Source organism: Gloeophyllum trabeum, assembly GCF_000344685.1.
Source record: "Gloeophyllum trabeum ATCC 11539 unplaced genomic scaffold GLOTRscaffold_00013, whole genome shotgun sequence".
In the NCBI taxonomy this organism is placed as follows: domain Eukaryota; kingdom Fungi; phylum Basidiomycota; class Agaricomycetes; order Gloeophyllales; family Gloeophyllaceae; genus Gloeophyllum; species Gloeophyllum trabeum.
In genome coordinates this window covers 797,160-817,939 of record NW_006920422.1, presented here as the reverse complement: position 1 = coordinate 817,939, position 20,780 = coordinate 797,160, and the positions used below count along the sequence as shown (strand labels likewise).

General features: G+C 51.7%; 9 protein-coding genes across 9 annotated transcripts; 3 read left to right on the top strand and 6 right to left on the bottom strand.

Moving 5' to 3' along the window:
* Positions 1-1,311: 1,311 nt before the first annotated feature.
* GLOTRDRAFT_25926 (uncharacterized protein) lies at positions 1,312-2,055 on the top strand (the record flags this gene model as incomplete). Its single annotated transcript, XM_007870962.1, has 3 exons — positions 1,312-1,484; positions 1,545-1,944; positions 2,008-2,055. Coding segments are annotated over 3 exons (621 nt in total), but the record flags the coding sequence as incomplete, so codon positions are not given.
* Positions 2,056-3,860: 1,805 nt separating this feature from the next.
* On the top strand, positions 3,861-4,736 carry GLOTRDRAFT_132368 (malate dehydrogenase; the record flags this gene model as incomplete). Its single annotated transcript, XM_007871233.1, has 4 exons — positions 3,861-4,072; positions 4,129-4,537; positions 4,596-4,647; positions 4,708-4,736. 4 exons carry the CDS (start codon positions 3,861-3,863, stop codon positions 4,734-4,736), a joined length of 702 nt encoding a protein of 233 aa, XP_007869424.1.
* A 336-nt stretch (positions 4,737-5,072) lies between these two features.
* GLOTRDRAFT_112222 (uncharacterized protein) lies at positions 5,073-6,050 on the bottom strand. Its single transcript, XM_007871232.1, has 6 exons — positions 6,028-6,050; positions 5,873-5,969; positions 5,663-5,819; positions 5,528-5,581; positions 5,392-5,463; positions 5,073-5,333 (listed from the first exon to the last, which is right to left on the bottom strand). Exons 3-6 carry the CDS (start codon positions 5,713-5,715, stop codon positions 5,228-5,230), a joined length of 285 nt encoding a protein of 94 aa, XP_007869423.1. The 5' UTR covers positions 5,716-5,819; positions 5,873-5,969; positions 6,028-6,050; the 3' UTR covers positions 5,073-5,227.
* Positions 6,051-6,508: 458 nt separating this feature from the next.
* On the bottom strand, positions 6,509-7,210 carry GLOTRDRAFT_132366 (uncharacterized protein; the record flags this gene model as incomplete). The annotated part of the gene is made up of 3 exons (XM_007871231.1): positions 6,509-6,680; positions 6,737-6,856; positions 6,912-7,210. The coding sequence occupies 3 exons, from the start codon at positions 7,208-7,210 to the stop codon at positions 6,509-6,511; spliced, it is 591 nt and encodes a 196-aa protein (XP_007869422.1).
* Positions 7,211-8,281: 1,071 nt separating this feature from the next.
* On the bottom strand, positions 8,282-9,052 carry GLOTRDRAFT_132365 (uncharacterized protein; the record flags this gene model as incomplete). Its single annotated transcript, XM_007871230.1, has 4 exons — positions 8,282-8,396; positions 8,454-8,483; positions 8,540-8,647; positions 8,703-9,052. 4 exons carry the CDS (start codon positions 9,050-9,052, stop codon positions 8,282-8,284), a joined length of 603 nt encoding a protein of 200 aa, XP_007869421.1.
* A 2,800-nt stretch (positions 9,053-11,852) lies between these two features.
* On the bottom strand, positions 11,853-12,426 carry GLOTRDRAFT_140642 (uncharacterized protein; the record flags this gene model as incomplete). Its single annotated transcript, XM_007871229.1, has 4 exons — positions 11,853-12,053; positions 12,109-12,168; positions 12,227-12,319; positions 12,368-12,426. 4 exons carry the CDS (start codon positions 12,424-12,426, stop codon positions 11,939-11,941), a joined length of 327 nt encoding a protein of 108 aa, XP_007869420.1. The 3' UTR covers positions 11,853-11,938.
* A 659-nt stretch (positions 12,427-13,085) lies between these two features.
* On the top strand, positions 13,086-16,183 carry GLOTRDRAFT_80492 (uncharacterized protein). The gene is made up of 12 exons (XM_007871228.1): positions 13,086-13,228; positions 13,279-13,326; positions 13,376-13,707; positions 13,761-13,877; positions 13,929-14,012; positions 14,066-14,107; positions 14,162-14,427; positions 14,478-14,639; positions 14,692-15,602; positions 15,666-15,788; positions 15,843-16,003; positions 16,055-16,183. The coding sequence occupies exons 1-9, from the start codon at positions 13,113-13,115 to the stop codon at positions 14,995-14,997; spliced, it is 1,473 nt and encodes a 490-aa protein (XP_007869419.1). The 5' UTR covers positions 13,086-13,112; the 3' UTR covers positions 14,998-15,602; positions 15,666-15,788; positions 15,843-16,003; positions 16,055-16,183.
* On the bottom strand, positions 15,426-18,411 carry GLOTRDRAFT_80490 (spindle pole body interacting protein; the record flags this gene model as incomplete). The annotated part of the gene is made up of 10 exons (XM_007871227.1): positions 15,426-15,602; positions 15,666-15,788; positions 15,843-16,001; positions 16,053-16,325; positions 16,395-16,692; positions 16,752-17,050; positions 17,116-17,817; positions 17,881-17,941; positions 17,997-18,206; positions 18,305-18,411. The coding sequence occupies 10 exons, from the start codon at positions 18,409-18,411 to the stop codon at positions 15,426-15,428; spliced, it is 2,409 nt and encodes an 802-aa protein (XP_007869418.1).
* A 287-nt stretch (positions 18,412-18,698) lies between these two features.
* On the bottom strand, positions 18,699-20,751 carry GLOTRDRAFT_47779 (PIN domain-like protein; the record flags this gene model as incomplete). Its single annotated transcript, XM_007871000.1, has 6 exons — positions 18,699-19,190; positions 19,242-19,772; positions 19,959-20,318; positions 20,371-20,533; positions 20,585-20,647; positions 20,711-20,751. 6 exons carry the CDS (start codon positions 20,749-20,751, stop codon positions 18,699-18,701), a joined length of 1,650 nt encoding a protein of 549 aa, XP_007869191.1.
* Positions 20,752-20,780: the final 29 nt, after the last annotated feature.

Sequence of the window (20,780 nt, the reverse complement as noted above, 5' to 3'; positions counted from 1 at the left end):
GATTTCTGAGCTTGCGGGATGCAGCATAAGCACAGTCTTCGAAGTTCTCCGACTCTACACGGAATACGGCACAGTCATCAACCCGAATGCTAGACCTCGAGGCCGGCCGCGCACTCTGGACATGCAGGATATGAACTTCGTGCGATCAGTTATTGAGGGAGAGCCTGCTATCTACCTTGATGAGCTACGAGATCGAGTCTACAACAGACTACACAGCACATGCAGTTTGTCAGCCTGAGGGCGGGCTGCAGTCTACAGAGTCACACAGTCACAAGAAGCCATCTCGCATTACTGCATATGGGTATATTTGGCTCGAACAAACAATGCTCATGGAAACCCGATTTTCGGTTTCATATGCAAACGACTGTAGTGAACTTCACAGGAGGAACGCATGGTAGGATCGAAATCTAACCCTGGATACGGTACGGCTACTAGTGCACTGGTGCGAAGACTGTCAGCAACCCGTGTAGGTCGGCTGCGGGTCCTATGAATCTCCTGACATGACTGCAGGTCAGAGGAATGCCAGCGGAACTTAGGACCTCCCGAGCATCAACTGCAATCTATAACCTTCAGCTTCAGCTCCCTCTGGCTTCTGCGACCATGCCGCCAAGAGTCTCTCGAATTGGATCCCATTCATCTACCCGCAATCTCAGTCATGAGGATGACCGGGACGAACCCAGCTTCAGGGCGACAACATTCGAGTGAATACGCCTTTGCGTACTGCGTCGGCTTCCTGAAAGACCTGAATGCGGCGATACAGTGGGCGTCGACAGTCTTGGCGGAATATCATACTGTCCTCTATCTAATGGGTGCCTTGACTGTCCGACATGGTTTCTCCGTGTCTAGGGTTTTCATGCAATTGAACGAGGCGTATTGCGACATATCCCGGCTTGTCGCAGAATGGGGATCGAACACAGCCTTCCCGTTAGGTTGCTCTCCTGTGCTCCAGCATGTAACCTGCTGGTGTTTTACTATGCATCACCCCGGCCATCCTGGCGGACCCGGTCATCTGCTAGGGTCTGCCCGCTCGGTATCGTGCAACGCGATGCTCTATTTCCGGCGCGCATATCCGCCATCACCGCTAGCGTCCTTCGTTCCCGAATTTATCAGTGGCGACCTCCGACAGGTTCGATAATTCTCATCTCGTTCGACGCTATTTTTGGCCTCCCAGCCATTCACCACTCATTTCAACCAAGGATCTGGATATAAAAGGCGCACCCTTGTTGCGACATACTGTCGACGTGTTCGAGCTCTCTCCTGCCCTCACTCGCCACAATGAAGGTCATCCCCATGGTGTATGGCGTCGCTGCCGCGTCCGTTGCTGTTTCGCAGGCTGCCCCACCTCTCAGCTGCAATGTTTCCGACATTGTGTTGACTCTGCCCGCGAATCAGACGCACCTCACGCCACCGAATGCGACCTTGAGCTATGTCGCTCTCGGTGTCGGTGTGCAGAATTACACCTGCTCGAATACCTCGACCTGGATGTAGGTCTCTGCTTCTGACTCCATATCGAATGGCACTGAAGTTGTTCATGCCACCACAAGTAACGTCGGCGCCGTCGCAGACCTCTTTGACATCTCCTGCCTCTACAACACCCCACTCTTCAACACCATCCCCAACATCACTTTCGCGGCATGGAACATCACGCCCGCGTCTGTCATCCCGCTCGAGCTGATATCCGCCTTCTCGGGGGATCCGGTCGTGCTCGGCCAGCACTACTACGTGCCCAACCCCGCCGGATCAGGCGTCAGCCCCAAATGGGACTTCACCTCCGCGCGTCTGAAGGGCCACTCCGACGCGTACGCGATCGGCGCGCGCGTGGGCGACCTGCCCGCGCCGACGGGGCCGGCGGACATCGATTGGGTGCAGCTGAACGTCGTTCAGGGGGATTTGGCGACTGTCGTGTACCGCACCCAGACAAGGGGCGGGCAACCGCCTGCGTCGGTGCGTTGCTGAAATTTTGAGAGAATGCGCTATTTTTGCTGATGTTCAACGGTGCTAAATTAGTGCGCCCCCGGTTCGCCGCTTCTATCTGTCAGGTATACGTCGCAGTATTGTGAGTCGAAGCTGATCACGTCTTTCTCTGGATTCGCTGATGTTGAACGTAACCGCTTCTTCGTTACGTAGGGTTCTATGGGTCGTCGGTGCATTAGTGGGAAAACAGGTTCGCATACGGACGGATGTTCTTAACATGGACGGATGTAGCTTTAAAGACTGTACTTCCAGAACACTAATCTTGGACACTATTGCATTCCTGTGCTCACTTCGTTGATCATGAATGAAACCCAGTGATCTGGAGAATGCACTACAGTACCGGCGGTTCTGTGAGACTAACGAATATCTTCTAGGAGATACCGCTACCCTGTTACTCGGGCTTCTGCTGTCCATCAAATTCGAGTTATTGTAGGACTTCCTTTAAGACGGGTCGTACGACGCTATAGCAAAGGGCACTGCTCGCAGGTGTGATAATATGTGGCACTCGGCCTAGTGGTCCGATTGTTTTCTCACCTGGCACGTAGAATGGCCAATAGTCCGGGGAAACCTCGGGACGCTGTAGACTTGTAAACGGCGTCTCCTCAATATCCAGTAGATGGGCGAACAATCCTGTCTATAGGTAGGGACGCTCCAATGAGCACAAGTTTTGGTGCAGCCAGGGAAGAGCCACGACCTTCCACGCATTCCTGATCATTCAGCGATGTTTTGTCTCCCAAATCAATACTGATGCAAACTTTCAGCTCACCTACGTCGCAATGCCGTGAATGTAATTATAAGGGCGTCCGTGCATTAGTCGGGACGATTCTGAGCACTAGTACTCAGACTGTAGGCAGTGGTCGACGTTGGATAACACGTTAAACAGGGAGGAAGTGTCTGGTTCATCTCATTTCGTTGTGCAGTGGAGACCGAGGTGGTAGAAATGCGTAGACTGACTCCGGGTGCCTGGATCAGGACCGTCCACAGCGGGCAACATACAAAATATTGATCGGGATGTGATCATCGGGCTCAGGCTCACTACTCTGAGCCTGAGATTTACTCTAGGAAGGTACGGCCCGTCCTAGTACTTCTTGTACAACTGACCTTCGAACTTCGAGTCCTTAGGATTGGCATCCTTCCAACATCACACGAGCTGGAGGAGAGCAAGTGCCGGAGGATGAATATTAATATGGAATCTGGTATGTAAGATCGGCCGCGCTACAGTTTGAGATGAAGCGTGCCTGCATCAGGACCACTGCCACAACCGCCGCGATCACGAACCTATTGAGCAACAGACCATATATGTACTAGTACGTGCTTGCTCGTATATTGGCCTCGCGTTAGGCAATCGGCCGTTCGTCCTCTTGACCTCGCATGTGCTGGTGCGGTGACATGACACCGATGCATGTTTAAGTTACGAGATCAAAATTAAAGGCTGTCAAAGGAGCTCGTGCCGTTACCCACAAACGCCCATAGCTCTGGATAGATATCCCGAACCACAGAAATTCATATGCCGCTTACTCTGCCAGGATGACGTTTGCCCTCCCTGCACTAAGGCTGTGGAGGGTATGGTCTCTCGCATCGTTATGGTGATTGAGAAAGCCCCCGGAGGTGCGTACATCATTTCAAAGCTTAACGGAGTGATCGCCCTCACTCCATCACGAGCTAACCGGTAGTGGACCTCTCGGGCTCGTCTATCACTCTAATAATCCCTCTTTTCTTGCAGCGGGATGCCATCAAAAAGTCTTTGTGCGCTACCGCCCTGAGCCCAGCATGTTAAATACGAGGACCTTGCTCTCTGAGTAAGGACTCACTTACCTTCCCCTTTGTTTGCTGCTTGTTCCTCACATTCACTTTCATTTCACTCCTTCCAACTGCCTGCCTAAATGATGACGCTTCTCAAGTTCGCTTTGACCGTCTTGGCCGTTACATCGGGCGTATTCGCTGCACCTGGTCAATACGCTGCCTGCGATATTTCTTCGGCGACCTTACCCCTCCCTTCGAACCAGAGCCAGTTGACCCCAGCTACCGGGGCTCCGTCTTTCATTGCCCTTGGCGTCGGCGTACAAAACTACACCTGCTCATCTGCGGGTACTTACACGTATGTATTACGACAAACGGCCGCCCTCTGACCACATAGCTGACCCTATCTTGCAGTAATATCGGAGCTGTGGCAGAGGTATTCGACATCTCATGCCTGTATAACATGCCCGCCTTCGCTTCTATCCAAAATACGGCCTACACTGCTTGGGAGCATGCCCCCGCGTCTCTGACCGCTCAGGAGGTCATCGCCATGCTAAGCAACATGCCCGTCAAAGTCGTCCTCGGCCAGCACTATTTCGTGCCCAACCCGATCACCGGCTCGGGCACGTCCCCCAAGTGGGACTTCACCTCAGCCGCGTACGCCGGCAATCCTAACGCCTTCGCCATCGGCGCGAGGACCGGCAACCTCGCGTCGCCCGATGGGGCGGCGAATGTCGACTGGCTCCAGCTGAAAGTCGTCCAGGGCAATCTGGCGACGAGCGTTTACCGCGTGAATACTGTCGGTGGTCAGTTGCCCGGATCGGTGAGTCTTATGTTAGGACGGTCTGTCCAGACATATCATGATCTATCCTGTCCCCCAGTGCTCCCCCAGTGACACTACTGTACACTCGGTGAAATACACATCAAAATACTGTAAGTTATGTGCCTATATTGCCCTGCTTGTCGTTAACGAAAGAACGGCAATTGCCATAGATTTCTTCGGTGGCTCCATCAAACAGTAGACGCATCGCGGGCCTTTGCCTGCCTATTCACATACCCTATGATCTGTCATCTTACGCTCGATGTATTGCTGAGTATTTGTATCAGTCAAGTCGTGAGTGGTGCTGGTAGTATTTATATATTATTCGCACAGTATAACACCGATGCCAGTCATTCTCATATTGCTGGGTGTAGCAATAAGGGTATTTGTCCCTTGTAGAAGGTATCCATCGTGTTGCGCTCAGGACTCACGAGCCCATTCTCGAGCTTCCTGACATTCCCACATAGCATCTCTGAGAGCTAGGCGCGGCGTCCTCTCAGTCGCAAAATCGCCCGAGAAGAAACGCTTATAGCGAAGGGTTTAGGATAAAATACCGACTGGGAGCCGCACACTTTATAAAGACGACTGAATTAGCAACTGTGGCATTCGGATCGAAGAATTGATGTCCAAGATTCCAACTATCGTACATTCATACGCGGTAACATCTTGCGCGGTAGAGGCTCTGTCTCCAGGTCAGGCACCCTTGGGTTTCCCGGACGTAATGGGCTTCTTAATGGGTGCTCTTGGCCTGTACATCGGTTTGGGAGGTGCATTGGCCGCGTCATGCTCTGATGTTCCGCTGATTATGCAGAGACTTCAGTACGAGATAGCTGGTATGTCACACGGGGTCTACTCACGTTGGCAGCTCATGAGACCCAACTTTGGGAGAACTGGTCGGCGAACGGGGGGCGTCCGCAGCTTTTGCTGGCCTGATAAGATGGCAGACGATCAGGAAGCGTGATATCTCGCAGTGATTCGGCAGCTAGGACTTACTCAGGTGCAAGATGCGACTTATCGTGCAGAGCCTCCTCCGCATCCGGACTTGCGCTATTTCATCCAAATGAGTATTCCATCCTTGGATCTCCCATCCCAGGCATCCCAGCATCGATGTGAGTCCAGAAGACACACCTCTTCTGACCCTGCCCCGGCGAAATGAGGTTGTTCTGTCCGCTCGCCTGCATTCTCCGATTACAGCTAGTCTTCGTATAAGGCTTGGCTATGCCAGTGAGCAATGGAAAGCACCGCGGTCTTTAAGCTCCACAGCTGGCGCCCAGTCGAATGTAACCTGAAATATCATGGGTATCAGATACCGCGCCTGCCACTCGGATGGAGCCATACTGATGTTATCCAACGCCGACCCATTTGTCATCCAGCGCTTTGAGGGCCATCTATAACGGTTCCAGGGAATATTTGCCACAGAACGGTCGACCGGCGCCTTTTAGAAGACCATAATATTAATGTACAGACATTCAGCCTCGAATGAAATACTGTACGTAGTTGCTCGGCTCCTTGGCTGTCTTTGTCGGGCGCTTACCACCGCCCGTCTGAGACTGACCCGCGGCTTCGAACCATCTGTTGCATGCTTTTCTCATGATGACGCTTTCCCACAGTACTTGCATGCTTCAGGTATACATTGGCCTCAGCTTGGATGAAGATGGTCCATACCGCTGCCTTTACACTCGCGATATCAAGCCTCGACCCTGTCTACTCGCTAATGCTATTGTATGCGCTCTGGAGGACGTCTCATCGAGTCTTTACAACGTATGAGCGCTGATCGTGACGCCACACCCGTCAATGCAGTATGCTGATCAAGGTCATACTGGTATTACTGTTCCCTGATAAAGCGCATGGGGAAGACGAACAAACAAACGAAACAACATGAAAACGGGATCCTGGATGCTGTATATCTACCAACAATTGGCAATGCCTGACGCTGCGAATTGTCAAGTCAGCCGCGGTACTATTGTTGCTCCGTTATTCAGGCTTCGACTTGGTGTCCGCAGGTTTGGGCTTCGACTTGGTGTCCGCTGGTTTGGGCTTCGACTTGGTGTCCGCAGGTTTGGGCTGCCCTCCCTTCACAGGGGGAGATAAAGGGCCCCTCGGTCTGTACGGCCCTCCGAAGAAGGAAGGCTGTTCCTGAGCAGGACTGTCCAACATCAAGTACGTTAAGGCCAGTTGTCGCGCAAGATCCTTGCAACTTACATAGGGATTGATAAGGCTGAAGCACTGCCAGCGGATGCCCCAATCAACACCCCGCTGCTGTCCGTTCGTAAGTCTTCGCGGGAGATATTCTCTTGAGTCTCTGCTGACGGCTTCCAGGTACTGCGACAAGCTCATCAGCCCAGGGACAAGTCGACGACCGGGCAGGGTGACCTACCCATCGGTCTGGGGATCACCGCCGCTCGTCAAAGGCACGCTATCTGGGATGCTCTTGCCTGCCTTGTTATGGAGCGTGGCTACGGCAGGAGGGGCAGAAGTGGGCTGCAGAACCTCGCCGCTACGGTTAGGCGAGCTGGTATTCGGAAGGGACAACTGCGTCGCAGGACGAGCCTCCGTGTCTGCCTTGCTCTCGTCCGTCGCAACCCGAGCGTCGGCAACCCCACCAGGCTGATCGACAGCTTGGACATCGTTGCGGCCCGCTTGGACTGCGGTGGCTTCAGTGTAGGAAGGCGACATCGCAGCTGAGAGGCTTTGTCGACAGTAGTGCTCTGAACTATGCTTTTATGCACACGCGCAGTGCAGCTGTACGTCCACAGCTTCTAGTGCAGCTACACTGCAGAACAGCAATTCTATGCAGATCGAAGCCTCCGAGTTACTGAGCTCTTGCATGGTGGGCATCGCCTTTCGTTGGTTTCGCCCTGGAGCGCGGTCCATTATATATACCTCATGGCCCTTGGGTACTACCGATGGAACTTGCCTGTCATATATGCCTTCGATCGTTCCTGTCCGAGAGAGTGCGTCTCATCGCCCCGCGAAGGAGCTTACAGGGATGGAAATAGCAAGAAGATCAGACCGTACGTCGTACCGGTGCCATCACTCTTGCGAGTCGCCGACTCACGCTGACGTTTATTAAAAGTAGGGTACACCAGCACATCAGACACGCCTAAACAGCAATCAGGGTGACTATTCGCCCTTTAGCATTGAATCCGTTGTTCGTGGCTACGGAATAATAATCGCCTGGAAGTTTGACCGTCGAAACTTACGAATGCTGCGTATCACTGAGCCTGCGTGTCAATCAAGAGGCTGACAGTAGAGTGTCGAAGACTTGTGGATCTTCCATCGAGACATTTCCTATAGACCAATCAATCTTCAATCTGGCGACTCGGTGTTTGAACGTGTATGTTCAACTACGCTGCTCCTACCAGTGATTATCCAGAGGTCAGGATCAGGACGGGTACGTTGTCCTCGCACTCATTGGTGAGCTATGAAATTACGAGTTGTGGGGTGTGGGCTGTTCGCGACAACCTCTAGGCTCTTGGGTATATCCCTTCGGATCTGGACTGTGCTCAGAGTATCGCGATACCAGTCCCCGCAATGCCAGAGTGCTGGGACATAATCTGGTGGATATTGTCGGTACTCATTCTCTTCGTGGACGCAAACACGACCAGAAGATCGACGTAAGCAACGAAACAAAAAATGCACACTCCGATAAACAACTTGAACATGGATGACATAGACCAAATTCCCGGCTGCTGACGATGCTCCATGTGCTGCGGTAAGTAATCTACCGTACTCTTCTCCCTATGCTTACGTCGGATTGGGCTTCGGTTTCTTCACACCGTGGCCAGCTGCAACGGGCGGCCTGACAGGTCCTCTTGGTCTGTATAGTGGTACAACGCCGGGCTGTGCTGGAGCGCCAGATCTGTGCCAAGATCTGTAAGCTGAGATAAACTTCATCCATAGCCAATGATTGTCTTACTGAGTATATTTGATAGGTACGATAGTGGTTCTGTCGGGCATCATTAATGTCTGCTGATCCAATTCCCAGCCGACAAGGCGACGTACGTAGGTGTAGGAGAATGTTGTATGCCCGAAAGAGGGGGTGTAACGTTCCTCTGCGGTAAGTTCTCTTGTGAGAGATCATCGAGACTCTCCCTTGATTGCTTGTAGGTACTGCCACGCCTCTGTCAGCCTGGAGTGACTCCAGTACACGTCAAACGCGACTTACGTTGAAGCTCCTGGTTTATCGACCACGCCAGGGGACTGATGGCCCACTCTCTTATCCTCTGTGTTGTCACGCAGATTTCCCGCTAGGACAGCAAGGACCGATGCGGCTCGCAAAGCCTCACTGCTGTGGCTGAGGACGTCCGCACCATCGCAGGCCGGCTGACCTGTTTTAATACGAACGGCCCCTGCCTCATTAGTTTCCTCCTGATCCTTGGCTGCGGCAAGTGGGGAGTTTGGAAGCTCAAGGACATCGCTATCGTAGCAAGCTGCGCCTCCTCCTTCGATTCCCTTGGCCGTCGGTGTTATGCCAGAGACAGGGACTTCGTAGGGAAGCACTAAGGTTTCAGACATGGTTGGGTTGTAAAGGATAGCGCCATCTGCTAAGGTACTTATACAAACGAGCTTTGCAGAAGGCTCTACAGCAATACAGCAGTGCAGCAGTGCATAGAACTAAGTGTACAGCTGCACTGCTGTGCAGTTATTCCTGCGGAGATCAAAGGTTCTGAGCAGCTGAGCTTACAGACGGGCATAGAAGTAGGGAAGTGTCTTCCACTTTTGCTGTCCTGGTGCGTGGTCTATTATAAGCTCCACTGTCCTCAGGCGCTACCGTCGTCCAATGTCTTTGGTCATTCCCAAGGGATCTAATGCGTCTCAGCGCCGCGCGGAACTTGAGCTTTCAGAACAGGCTGGGAGCAGGCATAAGAAGGCCGGAAGCTACATCGTTCTCGCGACGTCGTTCATTACAAGCCGCCGACCTACCGCCGAATTTCGCCTACGCTGGGGATAGTTAGACATGATGATGCACGATCGTTAACTTGGTTATTCCAGTCGACCAATCGGCCTTCAGTATTAATTATGTCGTCGAGGCTATTTGCCCACAATCACAGCTGAATTCGACCTTAGCTACTGTCAATGGTTAACGTGTCGGCTGCTCCTTTAACCCGGTCCTTGGTGAGCTCAGGGAACATATCATTGGCTTATCGCGCTCGAAGGGTGTGGTACGATACATGGAATTCATCGTGCGTATGATACTAAGCATTTATCAAGTCAGTGCGGTATCCCCCCAAGAGTTTGGATCTGATGAAAAAGGGTATGCAGAGTGTTTGAGAATGAAATAAATTAATGCTGCTTGGCGGGTACAGATCGTTTCATGCATTTTGGGGCTTTATGTGAGGCGCGTTCACTTTGGCTTTGTCGGGGGCCTTTTAACACCGTTGGTAGGCTTGCGTATGGGTGCTCGCGGCCTATACCTAGGTCTGCCGCTAGGACTCGATGGGACGCGTGGTACGACTCTGCTGTGCCATAAACCAATCAGACGTCGGCAGAATCCCTGATTCAATGAGATTACCCACAGAGGCTCGGTGGGTGCGGAAGGTTGGCTAGCCATGTGACGCTCAGTTCATTGAAAGTACTCCTCGGAACGTGTAATGCGTACCTAGTCAGAAGCGCACCGTGCGTCTCTTGCTGAAGGCCGGGATGTGTGGGGGCCTCATTGCATGTAGATTCGTCAAGCCCAGGATGTGGGCTTCGGATGTTAGCAGAATCTTCGCCCGTTCTGCTAGATGTTCCAAGTCACTTAAATAAACCTTTACACTTTGAAGCAATCGCTGCTTACTTCAATGTTATGCAGGCAATGGTATCCGACAAGCACCCACTTCCAGCATCGGTCGGTAGAAGATGGCCCCCTTCGTAATTCAGACACCCCTCGGCGTCTCCTGCAATTATGTAGCAAGGGCACGACCAGTTCTTGGCATTTCGACTGCTATCTTGTCGCGCCATTGTGAGTGATATGGGCATTGTTGTGTGAATCCCTCGCAACCAGAGAACGTACTTTAAGTATACATCGCATTGCAGTGCTCTATGCTATGATTATGATTGACTCGGAACTCTGACAGTACTAGTACCACTGTCAGACGGGGCGCGGCTATGCGGCCGGAACTGTGGCTGTGGCTTCATATTAGAAAGTGCTCATGCTGGCTAGATTGGAATCCAGAAGACTATATATACCTTCCGTGAATACTATCATCCCCCGACTCGTGTAGAGTAGCTTCACTTAACTACGGCTTGTAGCAATAGGCTGTGATCTCAGCACCCAGAAGTGACGATTCTTTTGGAAGAGTGCGTCCATATCAATGGAGGCCCTGGATCATCGCCAGGGTCGTGATCTCGAGACATGGACAACCTTCATGACCAATGCGCGGGGCGATGACACGTATTGGTTCACGATCCTCCTTATGCGGCCAACTTTTCGTTTGTCGGTACTAGTCTGCGACGGATGGGCGGTGCGACCCACCCCCTGTCCATGCTTGAAGAAGGAGGGTTTCGGGCTGTGGATAGGTATGCAATGTTAGGGCAAGGCAGGTCGAGATGAGCGTTACCAATGTAGTACGTCGAAGGACCGTCCAGAATGTGGCAAATCACGGTTGCTGTAGTCCCGCATACAGACCTTTTGGCAGCAGCGATAGAAGACACAAGAATCTCGGATCCGTGATTTCTGACAATCGAACATGCCACAGCGTCTCGAAGGGACTCGAGTTCCGGTCGAAGGCTCCAGACTACTCCAGACTATTGTAGACGCTTACTGTCGACCCCACAGACTCCAGGTAGCAGTCGTACGAGGTTCCGAGAACAATATATCTCAAGTTCTAAGGACGCGAGCGCCAGAGCTTGAACTCAAGAATGTCACTCCCTCCATTCAAGCACTGATGTCAGTTCTCAGCTTTTTGACTCATAGAATTCATGGATGACTCACGTCACTCTGTACTCGTCAGGTTCGCTGAACACTCTGATATGCAGACCTTGCGGTTCGGCGCTACAGCAGCACGGTTATGTGGGTTGTCATTCACCTGATCAATTCGGAATACGAATTCCTAAGGGCACAGTTGGGTGTTGGCAGGGTACCACAATATTGTGCTTAGAGCTGATATATCGCTTCACCGCTTCCACAGACAGCGATGATAGTGGACCTGGAAAATGCTCCGTTTTTTTTTCTAGCCGCCGAGTTTCTGAGAATGCTGTCAGCTCCCGCCTGACGCGGGTTTGGAATGACATTTTCGGCAGTGACATCGCACTTCCTTGGCTGCGTGCAGGTGTGAGAGATATCACACCTTCAAAGGTAGGAACAAAGATGCAGTGGAACAAATATTACCGCTCGTATGCTGATAACGCCATAGTGCTCCATTTCCGGAGGCTAGACGGTGTATGCTACACTCAGGAAGCAGGGTACATAGTCCATCCTCATTTGGGTTTAGCAGGACGGCCACTGGACACCGGCTTTTTCGGTGGTGCTCGAGGCCTGAATTCCGAGGATGATGACTGACCCGCAGGAGCTGCGGGCGGCGTGGGGACAGGACTATAAGAGATCCGAGCTGCCTTCAGCACGTACAGCACGGCCGATGTTCACTCACGGTATGGACGCGATAGCGCCGGGTGCCTCAGGCCCTAGTGTTCTCGCGCCCTGGGGTTTGCTGCGCGACCACAGCCATTTAAGCCAAGACGCAGGTGAACATGAACGTCCTGACGTACGGAGAGTAGCTGGCCGACTCAAGCTCCTCCTCAAGTATTTCATGATGACTGATACCTAGCTCAGAGGCGGAAGGGTAAATCCCCGAACCGGCGCTATCGCTTGATTAACCTCCCGACCAGGAGATTACGCTTGTAACATACTTCACTTCGGGCGCTGTGTCCTGTTGAGGTTGGCGCGCATGTTCGTCAGAGGTCTCCATGCCAGTTACTGTGCTGTTGTGAACGAAGCTTGCACTATCCAATTATCGTCGAAAACTTACTTCTGTCAGCGGATTTCCCTTAGCGCCCGCGATGGGCGGGCGCTAGAGATGCCATATCGCGGGCGCCTGTCGATATCGGGCGTTAAGTCATCGACTTGTAAACTCCCAGCATAATGGGGTGGCCCAGGGTAGCCCCAGCTATGTCTCCAAAGTGGTAATCGAGCGGCCTGAGGCAGTTCTCCATTCATTTGTGGCAAATTACTTCAACGCAACAGAGCTCGGAAGGAGACTATATGCGGCAACAGCCTCACGGAAGTCCACGTGTTGGTGGCGGCGGACGCGCTGAGGCACTGGCGACCAACTGGCGAGAGCTCGCACTTCTAGTCGCATCTCAGGTCCTCTGGGGAGAGCAGCGTCTTGCGAAGACTAAGTAGGTGCTACCGGAAACGTCGAGACTCGGATGATGGGTTCTCGGACCAGTGCTTTCCATTGGAGCACCTTTTTCCACCATTGTACACCAGTGAATGGTGCGCATCGCCCCGGACCCCCAACCCCGGTCCAGTGCTGGGCACAGGCTGTACCGGACAGGTCTTATTTGAAGGCTATACCGAGAACTATAAAGGTGTCTGACCTTCTCAGTTGTACAAGACATAGACATCCCCGGGTGTACACTTGGTCTGTACGCAATGGGATCGAAATACGAAGACTCTCATCATACGGTGCTCACTAATGGCACGAGCGATACTCAGCGAGTTCGCGCTATCACCGCGGTCTCAACTGTGAGGTACAGTTGCCGCACATTGTGAGTCTTTATGCGGATCATTCCCAATGGGAGGCTGAGCCATGCTGTAGGGTACGGTCCACCCACCACACGATGTCTGCTGGATACAATTCTTTGGTGTACGTCACTCTAATATCCATTCTGCACTCACTAACCCTTTGTTTTCAGCCCGGATTATCTGCCAATTGGGTGGTTATCCTACGTAAATCCTGAAGGACAGACCTACTATGCTAGCACGGTGCCATTCCGCGTCGTGACGGAAGAGCGTCTCAACATACCAGAGGTCCGGGATAAAATATGCAAATGGGCGATGTACTTCGGAGAACTCATGAAAGAACGCGAAATTCAAACTGTAGATTCCGTGGAGCTTTATCTAGAGCTTTCGCACGAGGGATGCTCCTATTACTTGGTGGACCACAGAACTCGGACGGAATTCTGGCTCGAAGAATTGTCCACAGAGGCACTGGACTTGCCGGCAGCCGACTGCCCCGCACATTTGAGTGCGTCTTAGCTTCTGCAGACCAGCCGCGCGTGGAACTAACATCTACTCCAGGATACGTTCTGGAGGAGCACTATTGGACTCATGTCGAGCACTTCCCGATGCACTTGGGTGGCATCCCGCGTTCAATTGTGGATGATTTGATATCCATTTTTGTGCAAGGCAGCATCGGCAAGTTACCCTGGAAATCGTGGTAGATGCCTGTTATTGACGGTTCTGCAGACCAGTTGACTTCCAACTGTTCGCCCTTCCCGTATTGTCCGGATGAATGTAGAAAGTTCATTAAGTTACTCAGAGTCTCAAATGGTCTGTCGCTGGCAGAGAATATCAGTTCAAGGAGCTGACGTATACCATTGTAGGTACTCAAGTCATTAGAGACGGCAATATCATTTTCACAGCCGGTGAGCCCTAAATCACGTGCAGCCTTAGGCTGGTAACTGATCTACTTGGAACAGCGCGTTTGTGGAGTGTAATTTCGGGGTATAGGTTTCAAACACACTACGGAGAGGAGCAACCGAAATTCTCCAGGGAGCAGAGCGCATTTGCGGCTTCGCGACCCCGCCGCGCCCTAACCAGGGCACTGTCTCTGGCTCTCTGGAGACTTCCTGAAGCATATATCTCCAAACTCGATAACATATACGCCGATAATCTAGTATACACAAATCACTGGCGCGCATTTATGTCCAAGAACCTAGATGATTGGAAGACGACCACCACCTGGGTACGCTGTTCTTGCTCTTGCTTATCATCCGCGACTGAATGAATTTCCAGGCCCTTGCGTTCTTGATCACCGATATGTTGTCAATGATGAATACCTCTTCCCGCCTCCCTCTGGGTTCTCTGTCTGTTCTCCTCTGTGTCGGGAGCATACTCTCCAGTCTAGCGCTCTCATTCTACCACCAAGATCAACCTGAAGCTGTCTCTGCCGAAGCAGTTAGTTACTTCTCCTATTCATGCCTTTGTCTCTCTAACATTTGCACTCCAGGCGGTGTACCTCGACAATGTGCAGTCCGAGCGCTGGGGCTTCGACCTTATCGGAACGATGTACAGTCTACCCAAGGCACTGTTTGCCTGGTCTCTCGTGCTCTTCACAGTTCAATACACTATGCTCGTTATCCATCTTGACAGCGGGGCTGCCGTCGCTGTTATCTTGGGCATCGTGTGTTGTATTGCGCAAGTCGCGAGGGCTTATCTCGAAGGATCAGTGGCTTGCCCTGTTTCGGCCTTTCGTGTCAGGATTACCAGGTTCTTCAGAAGGAAACCAACCGAAGAATTGCCGTGTTTCGCTTAGGAGAGCTGTTTCGCCTTAATGCTCCCCCTTCGATCCATGCATCATATGTCAGGACTCTGCCAGCTGGCGTGCGCCAACTCGCTGCGGCCGCACAAGCTTGCATATCTTCTGGGGCATCACTGTACTGGGTGAGGCCTACATGTCACATCTCCATCCTGCTGTATCCATATGAATCCTTCTGTCGAGATCGCATGTGGCCTCTCCTTCGCCTTTTAGGTAAAAGTTGGACATCAATTGTCCACGTAGCATTTCTGAATCTCTAGACAGTCTCTGTATTGTAGATTTTCAGCCGTGACGTTAGGAAGTAGATATTGTATAAGGTGAGAGCGCGTACAATGATGTATTACCCAGATTTTAGATCCAAGCATTACACGCATTCGAAAATATACATGCAGACATACTACCCTGGAACGTCCTTACGACATATGTTATCCCCCTAGGCTGGACTCGCTGCGATTCGAGGGCGTGCGTGAGTTGAAAAGGGAGACTGGTGGATACAATGAATTCTGTTCCCTTTGTTGTTGACGTGAGTCCTTGGCATGGGCTAATCGAACGTAAGCGTATCGGTGGAAGTGATTGAGGGCCTGCAAGAACTGATACCCAACCTAGATCACCGGTATAACTTAGGATGCGCTCATCCAGCAAGAAACGGCCTTGTGACCACTCACCGGGTGTGCGCGCAGCTGATTGAACAGCTCTACGGTCAGTTCTCGTATTATCTCTTGTTGGTGGAAGAGACCAAAGCTCAGAGGTAATAATCCCCCGTGATGTGGAGGGAGAAAAGAGAGCAGCTGAGAGGAAGTGAGCGATCATACAGTGGCCATACGCAAGCCTATCTGAAGTACCTCTACAACCTGGTCATACGTCCGCACATTTTCCACTAATGTACGCATGATCAAGTCCACCTCAGAATCTGACATGTTTTTTGCGAGACGGAACCGCCAGATTTGATGGAGAACATCGAATCCTTGTATGGGGTCAGTTGACAGCGATCTATCGAAGTCCTGTGGAAAACTCAGCATGAAGACAGAAGCCCGAAAGAGACCACTTCTGACCTGCTGGAAATAGTGATAACTATTGGTTCTCCTCCATCCCTCGATGCGATTGGCATTCGATGCCAACTCGCGCATAGCTGCCGCATCATCACTGAAAGATATGCCACTGCCTAGGTGGCCGTCTCGAAAAGGTATGTTCGGGTACCCTATCTTAGTCGGTCCTAGAACCTCCTCTTCGTATCGAGCGGCGAGACGAACGAAGCGGCTGACATATTCCATAAACCTGGCCCGGACGAGTCCTTCTCCGAAGTGATACGATATCGCAGAGATAATCTAGATTCAGACCAGGTTTAAGTCGGTATATCAGCATCCAAGCAGCGACGAGTTGACGACTGTACCCACATCCTCAATGAAGAGATTATCGGAGCTGTCAGCCTTGGCAACGATTTCGCTTTTCTGACCATCCTTGGCTTCTTTCCCTGATCGCGCGATATCCTCCTCGCTCCCAATGGAGGACTCTGCTTTCAGGGTGCCGGTGCGCATAATTAATGGAGGACTCAAGGAGCTTTGAGTGTTCACAGGGCAGCTAATATGGATATCTTTATTTACGACCATCCGACCGGTACCGACGTCGCACAATAGATCCCAAGAGTTGCCGTGTTCGAAGATTGGGTTCGTGACCCCGGCTATGTATCCTGGACTAGACAAAGTCAGGCCAGCAATGAAGAGTTATCATAGTACAAGAAAGACCGAACTCACATGGACTCCCATTCCTCTTTGTTGGTAAGATTTGCATATGGGAATGCTCGCTCTATGAACCCTCGCAAGACACACCCAGAACCGGAGCCCAGGGCGCAGGCAGATAGGACATAACTCGAGACCTGCCCAGCAGGTCGGTTATGTCCTAGGAAAATTATTCGCTTGCCTGTAATAAGGGCGTTGAAGAGTACGATGATGGGATGCGTAAGACTGCCGTTATTATGAAGGTGCGGATGCAAAGGTCCAGTTACAGTCGCTATGGGGCTCGAGAAGGTCTGGATAAGTTGGATGAGGGAATACTGGGTGCACATGACGTGTCGTGTTATGAACAACACAGTGCAAGTTACCAAAGCGTACGACTCACGTCACCAACTTCTTCAGGGAAAGTGGAGAGGGGCATCTTGATGGGGAGAGTGTGGCCTTTGTAAGCTATCGACGTCTGGAAGAAATGCGTATCTTTAACCATCCCTCCTGCGGGGAAATAACTTGTCGCGCTCGCGGCCTGCACACCATAAGCAAAGCCGTGAGACGAATTTGACGAAGCGTCGGTTGAACGTCGCCCGCGCCCACTGCCGCTAGCATAATTTGCGTTGCTCGTGGTCATGCCAATGCTTTGCGATACTTGATCCAGCCCACTCTCGTCACCTACCCAGACTGCACTGCCAAAGGAAGTATCCGTAGGAGAATACTGCCCTTGCGTATGACTGTGTTGCTCCCTGTGAGCATTGGTCACAGTGGTATCTTGCATGGACCGGTCTCTGTCTACCGACTCACGGCTCCGGGTGACCAAGCTGTCTTCGAAGTCAGAATGAGAATCCCAGGAAGGAGTTTTGCGATGTTGAGCTTTAGCGGGGCCATGACTTGATGGGGTTAGTTCCGCTTTCTGAGCGACAAACTTCTCAGCGAAGATATCTTTGCGTTCGGAAGTCCGCATAACGAGCTTTTCGTAGCGGGAAAGTGTCGGTGCTCCGGACATGTCCATGGAATTGATAGCGTCGAACAGGCGAGCAAGGCATTCTTGGGAAGGGTCAGCGAAGTAGTCGTCAAGGGCCATCAATAATACGGGCTACCAGGTGGTCGATGTCATCGCACTCAGATTCGGAGACTTGATATCATCGCTGAGACTTACCTTGAAAATCTGGATGAAGGGATGTCTAGTGCAGATAGCCATGGCTTTCACGACTGCCCCCCTGTGAGCCATATATTGTGATAGGTCGCGCTGTACCGACTGCTTAAACGGCTTACCTTCGTACTGTCTTGTCATGCTTGGTCCTTACCAGATTCAAGACATACAAGAGCCCAGTATGGTCATCCCCATTACCCACACCGTCTGAATCTGCCTCCAGAGCGAGCACGGGTGCGATTGTATTGAATGGTGTCTGATTGAGAAAGAATATAGTCCAGTCCTCCAGTTGCTTCTCGGCACCGTCTGGGAGCATCAAGTTGGCGAGCAGCCTGCACTTGGCGGAGACATGAAGCACGAATCAACGCGTTTGCAGAGGGAAGCTAAGTCAGACGGCACATCCAGGGATCGAGAAGTAACTGCAACAGACCCTTCATCGGTCCCCAAGGGTTGCGGGAATTGGTATGTCAGTTGCGCTCCCCGGTCGATGTCGAATTCCGCGAGAAGGACGAAGGAGCAGTGTTGAGCATTCGACATGACATACAGATAAGTTACAGAAGGTAGATGCAGCTAGTAGAAGCACAGGGTATATCAGAGTCGACCGAGGGTATAATAGCAGTTGAGCGGGGACTCGGGAGGTGGTTTCACGGCGGACTGCTGCTAGCTATAGCTTGCCTGATGTCCTATTGGACTCGGACTACGCCGTACTAGCTAGGGTTTGCCAAACAAGCCACACGCATCTCAGACTCCCTATGAAAATACATATTGCAGCTATGGATACAATGGCGTTGATGACCGAGAAGCTATAGCGGACATGAAAACTTCTACAATGAGCTCGGCTTATCGTTGAAGTAGTTACCTGCGAGTGCTTCCTGGTAGTCCCAATCATCAAGAAAGTACGCGGCAGTAGCTCTGAGGAGTCCGAATCGCTCTAAGAGAGAGCGAACCTGCGCATTATCCCACTCCTTCTGCCGCAACTCCTCCGGATCCGGAAGGGGAGGCAGAGTTGTAAACGCCAAGCGCGCTACTTGGACCTGCTGGAGATACGCCTGAGGAGCGACGCGAGGAGGAAACTGCTTCTCGTGCTCGATCACTCCTTCAATTGAACCATGCTGCCGAATGAACTTTAGAGCACGGTGCGGTCCGACGTTCTTGATTCGCTGAGAGAAGTCCGTGCCGAGCAAGAGCACGAAGTCGATGTAACTTGACCTGTCCAAGTGAAGGACTGAGCGGATCTCCGAGCCCGAAAGGAGGACAAGAGGATCCTTCCGACTGGTTATATTGCGGATCATCGGTGCCTCGTACACAAGGACGTCCTAAGAGAGACTTGTTATTGCAAGGATAGTATACCTAGGCACTGTACGTACCGTGTCTTCAGTAGCAACGTAGTCGGCATAACCATGTATAACCAGAGATGAGGCCAATGCTTCTGCTTCGTAAGGTCCGGATGACTCGACGCACGGGACTCCCATAGCTCGGAGTATCAACTGCGACTCTTTATATGTCTCCGCAGTTGGTGGATTGCATCGTCGTTCATACGACTGTGAGACGAACTGACTCCGCTCCGCCAGAGATATGAGGTTTTGATCATTCATTCCTTCCTCTCTAGGATCGGGATTGAAATCGGCCAGGTCCAGCCAAACCTTCCCCTCATCCAACATTAACTGATGTTGGGACTTAGACATTGCGTACTCCGAGCTCACTTCAGTGACATCTGTCGTGGCAGAAGGAGTATGGGCGGCAGTAGCATTTGAAGCCATGGACATCAGTGACTGAACGGTGGGTATGCTTCGACGATAGTCAAGGTATAATGCAGCCAGAGCGTCAGGTATCGCCTCAGAAGATATACTGGGTTCTGTTTGTTCAGCCGGCATAAGAAAATCCTTCAGCCAGGCGTCCTCCGCGTCCTCGTCTTCGATAAGTTGATTGTCGAAGCCTTGATCTTCCTTGGCGAGAAGATCAAACTGAGCAATGGATCGTTTCGACAAAGACTCAATCCCAGTTTCGTGGAAATGATCATCAGAATAATTGCGACTCGACACGTCAAGGTCGATATTCAAGGAGGCCTGTTGACTTCTCGGAACAGCTTGGGCGTTAGAGGATGTGACAGAAGCCTGGTCATTGAGTGCTTCTTCGATGTGACGGTCTTCCAGAAATTCATACAAGGAACCTTCCTGGCTAGTTGCTGGACTACGCAGAGGCCATCCAGACGAGATATCACTGGAGACCGCTTGCGATGGTGGAACCACTGATGATGCAATGGCACTATCCGGAATTTCGGCTATTAACCTCCGTAACGTAGAAGTAGCCTGTTCTCTCTGGGCCGCTTCGAGGCCGCGGCAAGCATTCAGCAGACGTTTGAGCTTCTTCAAGCGTTGAAACCTATCAACCTCAACGGAAGCACGAGCTGCATCGATCTTCCGAATATGTCTCCTTCTTTCTATCTGATTAATTAACAAGATGAGATAACCCCTAGAAGAGCACGGCTGAACTGACCTCAAGGCGTTTGGCCCCGCTACGCTCTTTTCCGTCGAACACACATATTGCGCGGACTTCAGAGTTTCGGAGCTCTCTTACGAGACGATACCACCCAAGGACATGGCGATACCGGTGAGGTGCAGGGGCAAAATGTAGGCGTTGCGTGATGAGGGTGCCATCACTAGTGATCCTGTTAGTCCTAATGCATTCCCAGAGTTGTAACCCAACCTACAGAACTATCGTCTTCCCGGAAAGATGTCTAAGTCGATTTGGGAGGGTTTGTACAACTTGCGGGCTTGCCGTAGGATTAATCTAGGATGACTTTTGCTAGACAAGATGCCATTGAAAGGCCACATACCAGATTTTCTGTAAGAACGGCACTAGGCCCAAAACTCCCATGCGCCTTTCAAAGAATATAACTTAGACAA

What these genes read in the sequence shown, in the direction of transcription:
- GLOTRDRAFT_112222 (XM_007871232.1), bottom strand. Translation starts at nt 5,715, where the DNA reads ATGCAGGCGAGCGGACAGAACAACCTCATTTCGCCGGGGCAGGGTCAG. An exon ending in AAGTCGCATCTTGCACCTGA is followed by an intron (nt 5,464 to 5,527) that starts GTAAGTCCTAGC and finishes CCATCTTATCAG; the next exon opens with GCCAGCAAAAGCTGCGGACG. An exon ending in GGGTCTCATGAGCTGCCAAC is followed by an intron (nt 5,334 to 5,391) that starts GTGAGTAGACCC and finishes CTGCATAATCAG; the next exon opens with CGGAACATCAGAGCATGACG.
- GLOTRDRAFT_80492 (XM_007871228.1), top strand. Translation starts at nt 13,113, where the DNA reads ATGGGATCGAAATACGAAGACTCTCATCATACGGTGCTCACTAATGGC. An exon ending in AGGTACAGTTGCCGCACATT is followed by an intron (nt 13,229 to 13,278) that starts GTGAGTCTTTAT and finishes GCCATGCTGTAG; the next exon opens with GGTACGGTCCACCCACCACA. An exon ending in CGACTGCCCCGCACATTTGA is followed by an intron (nt 13,708 to 13,760) that starts GTGCGTCTTAGC and finishes CATCTACTCCAG; the next exon opens with GATACGTTCTGGAGGAGCAC.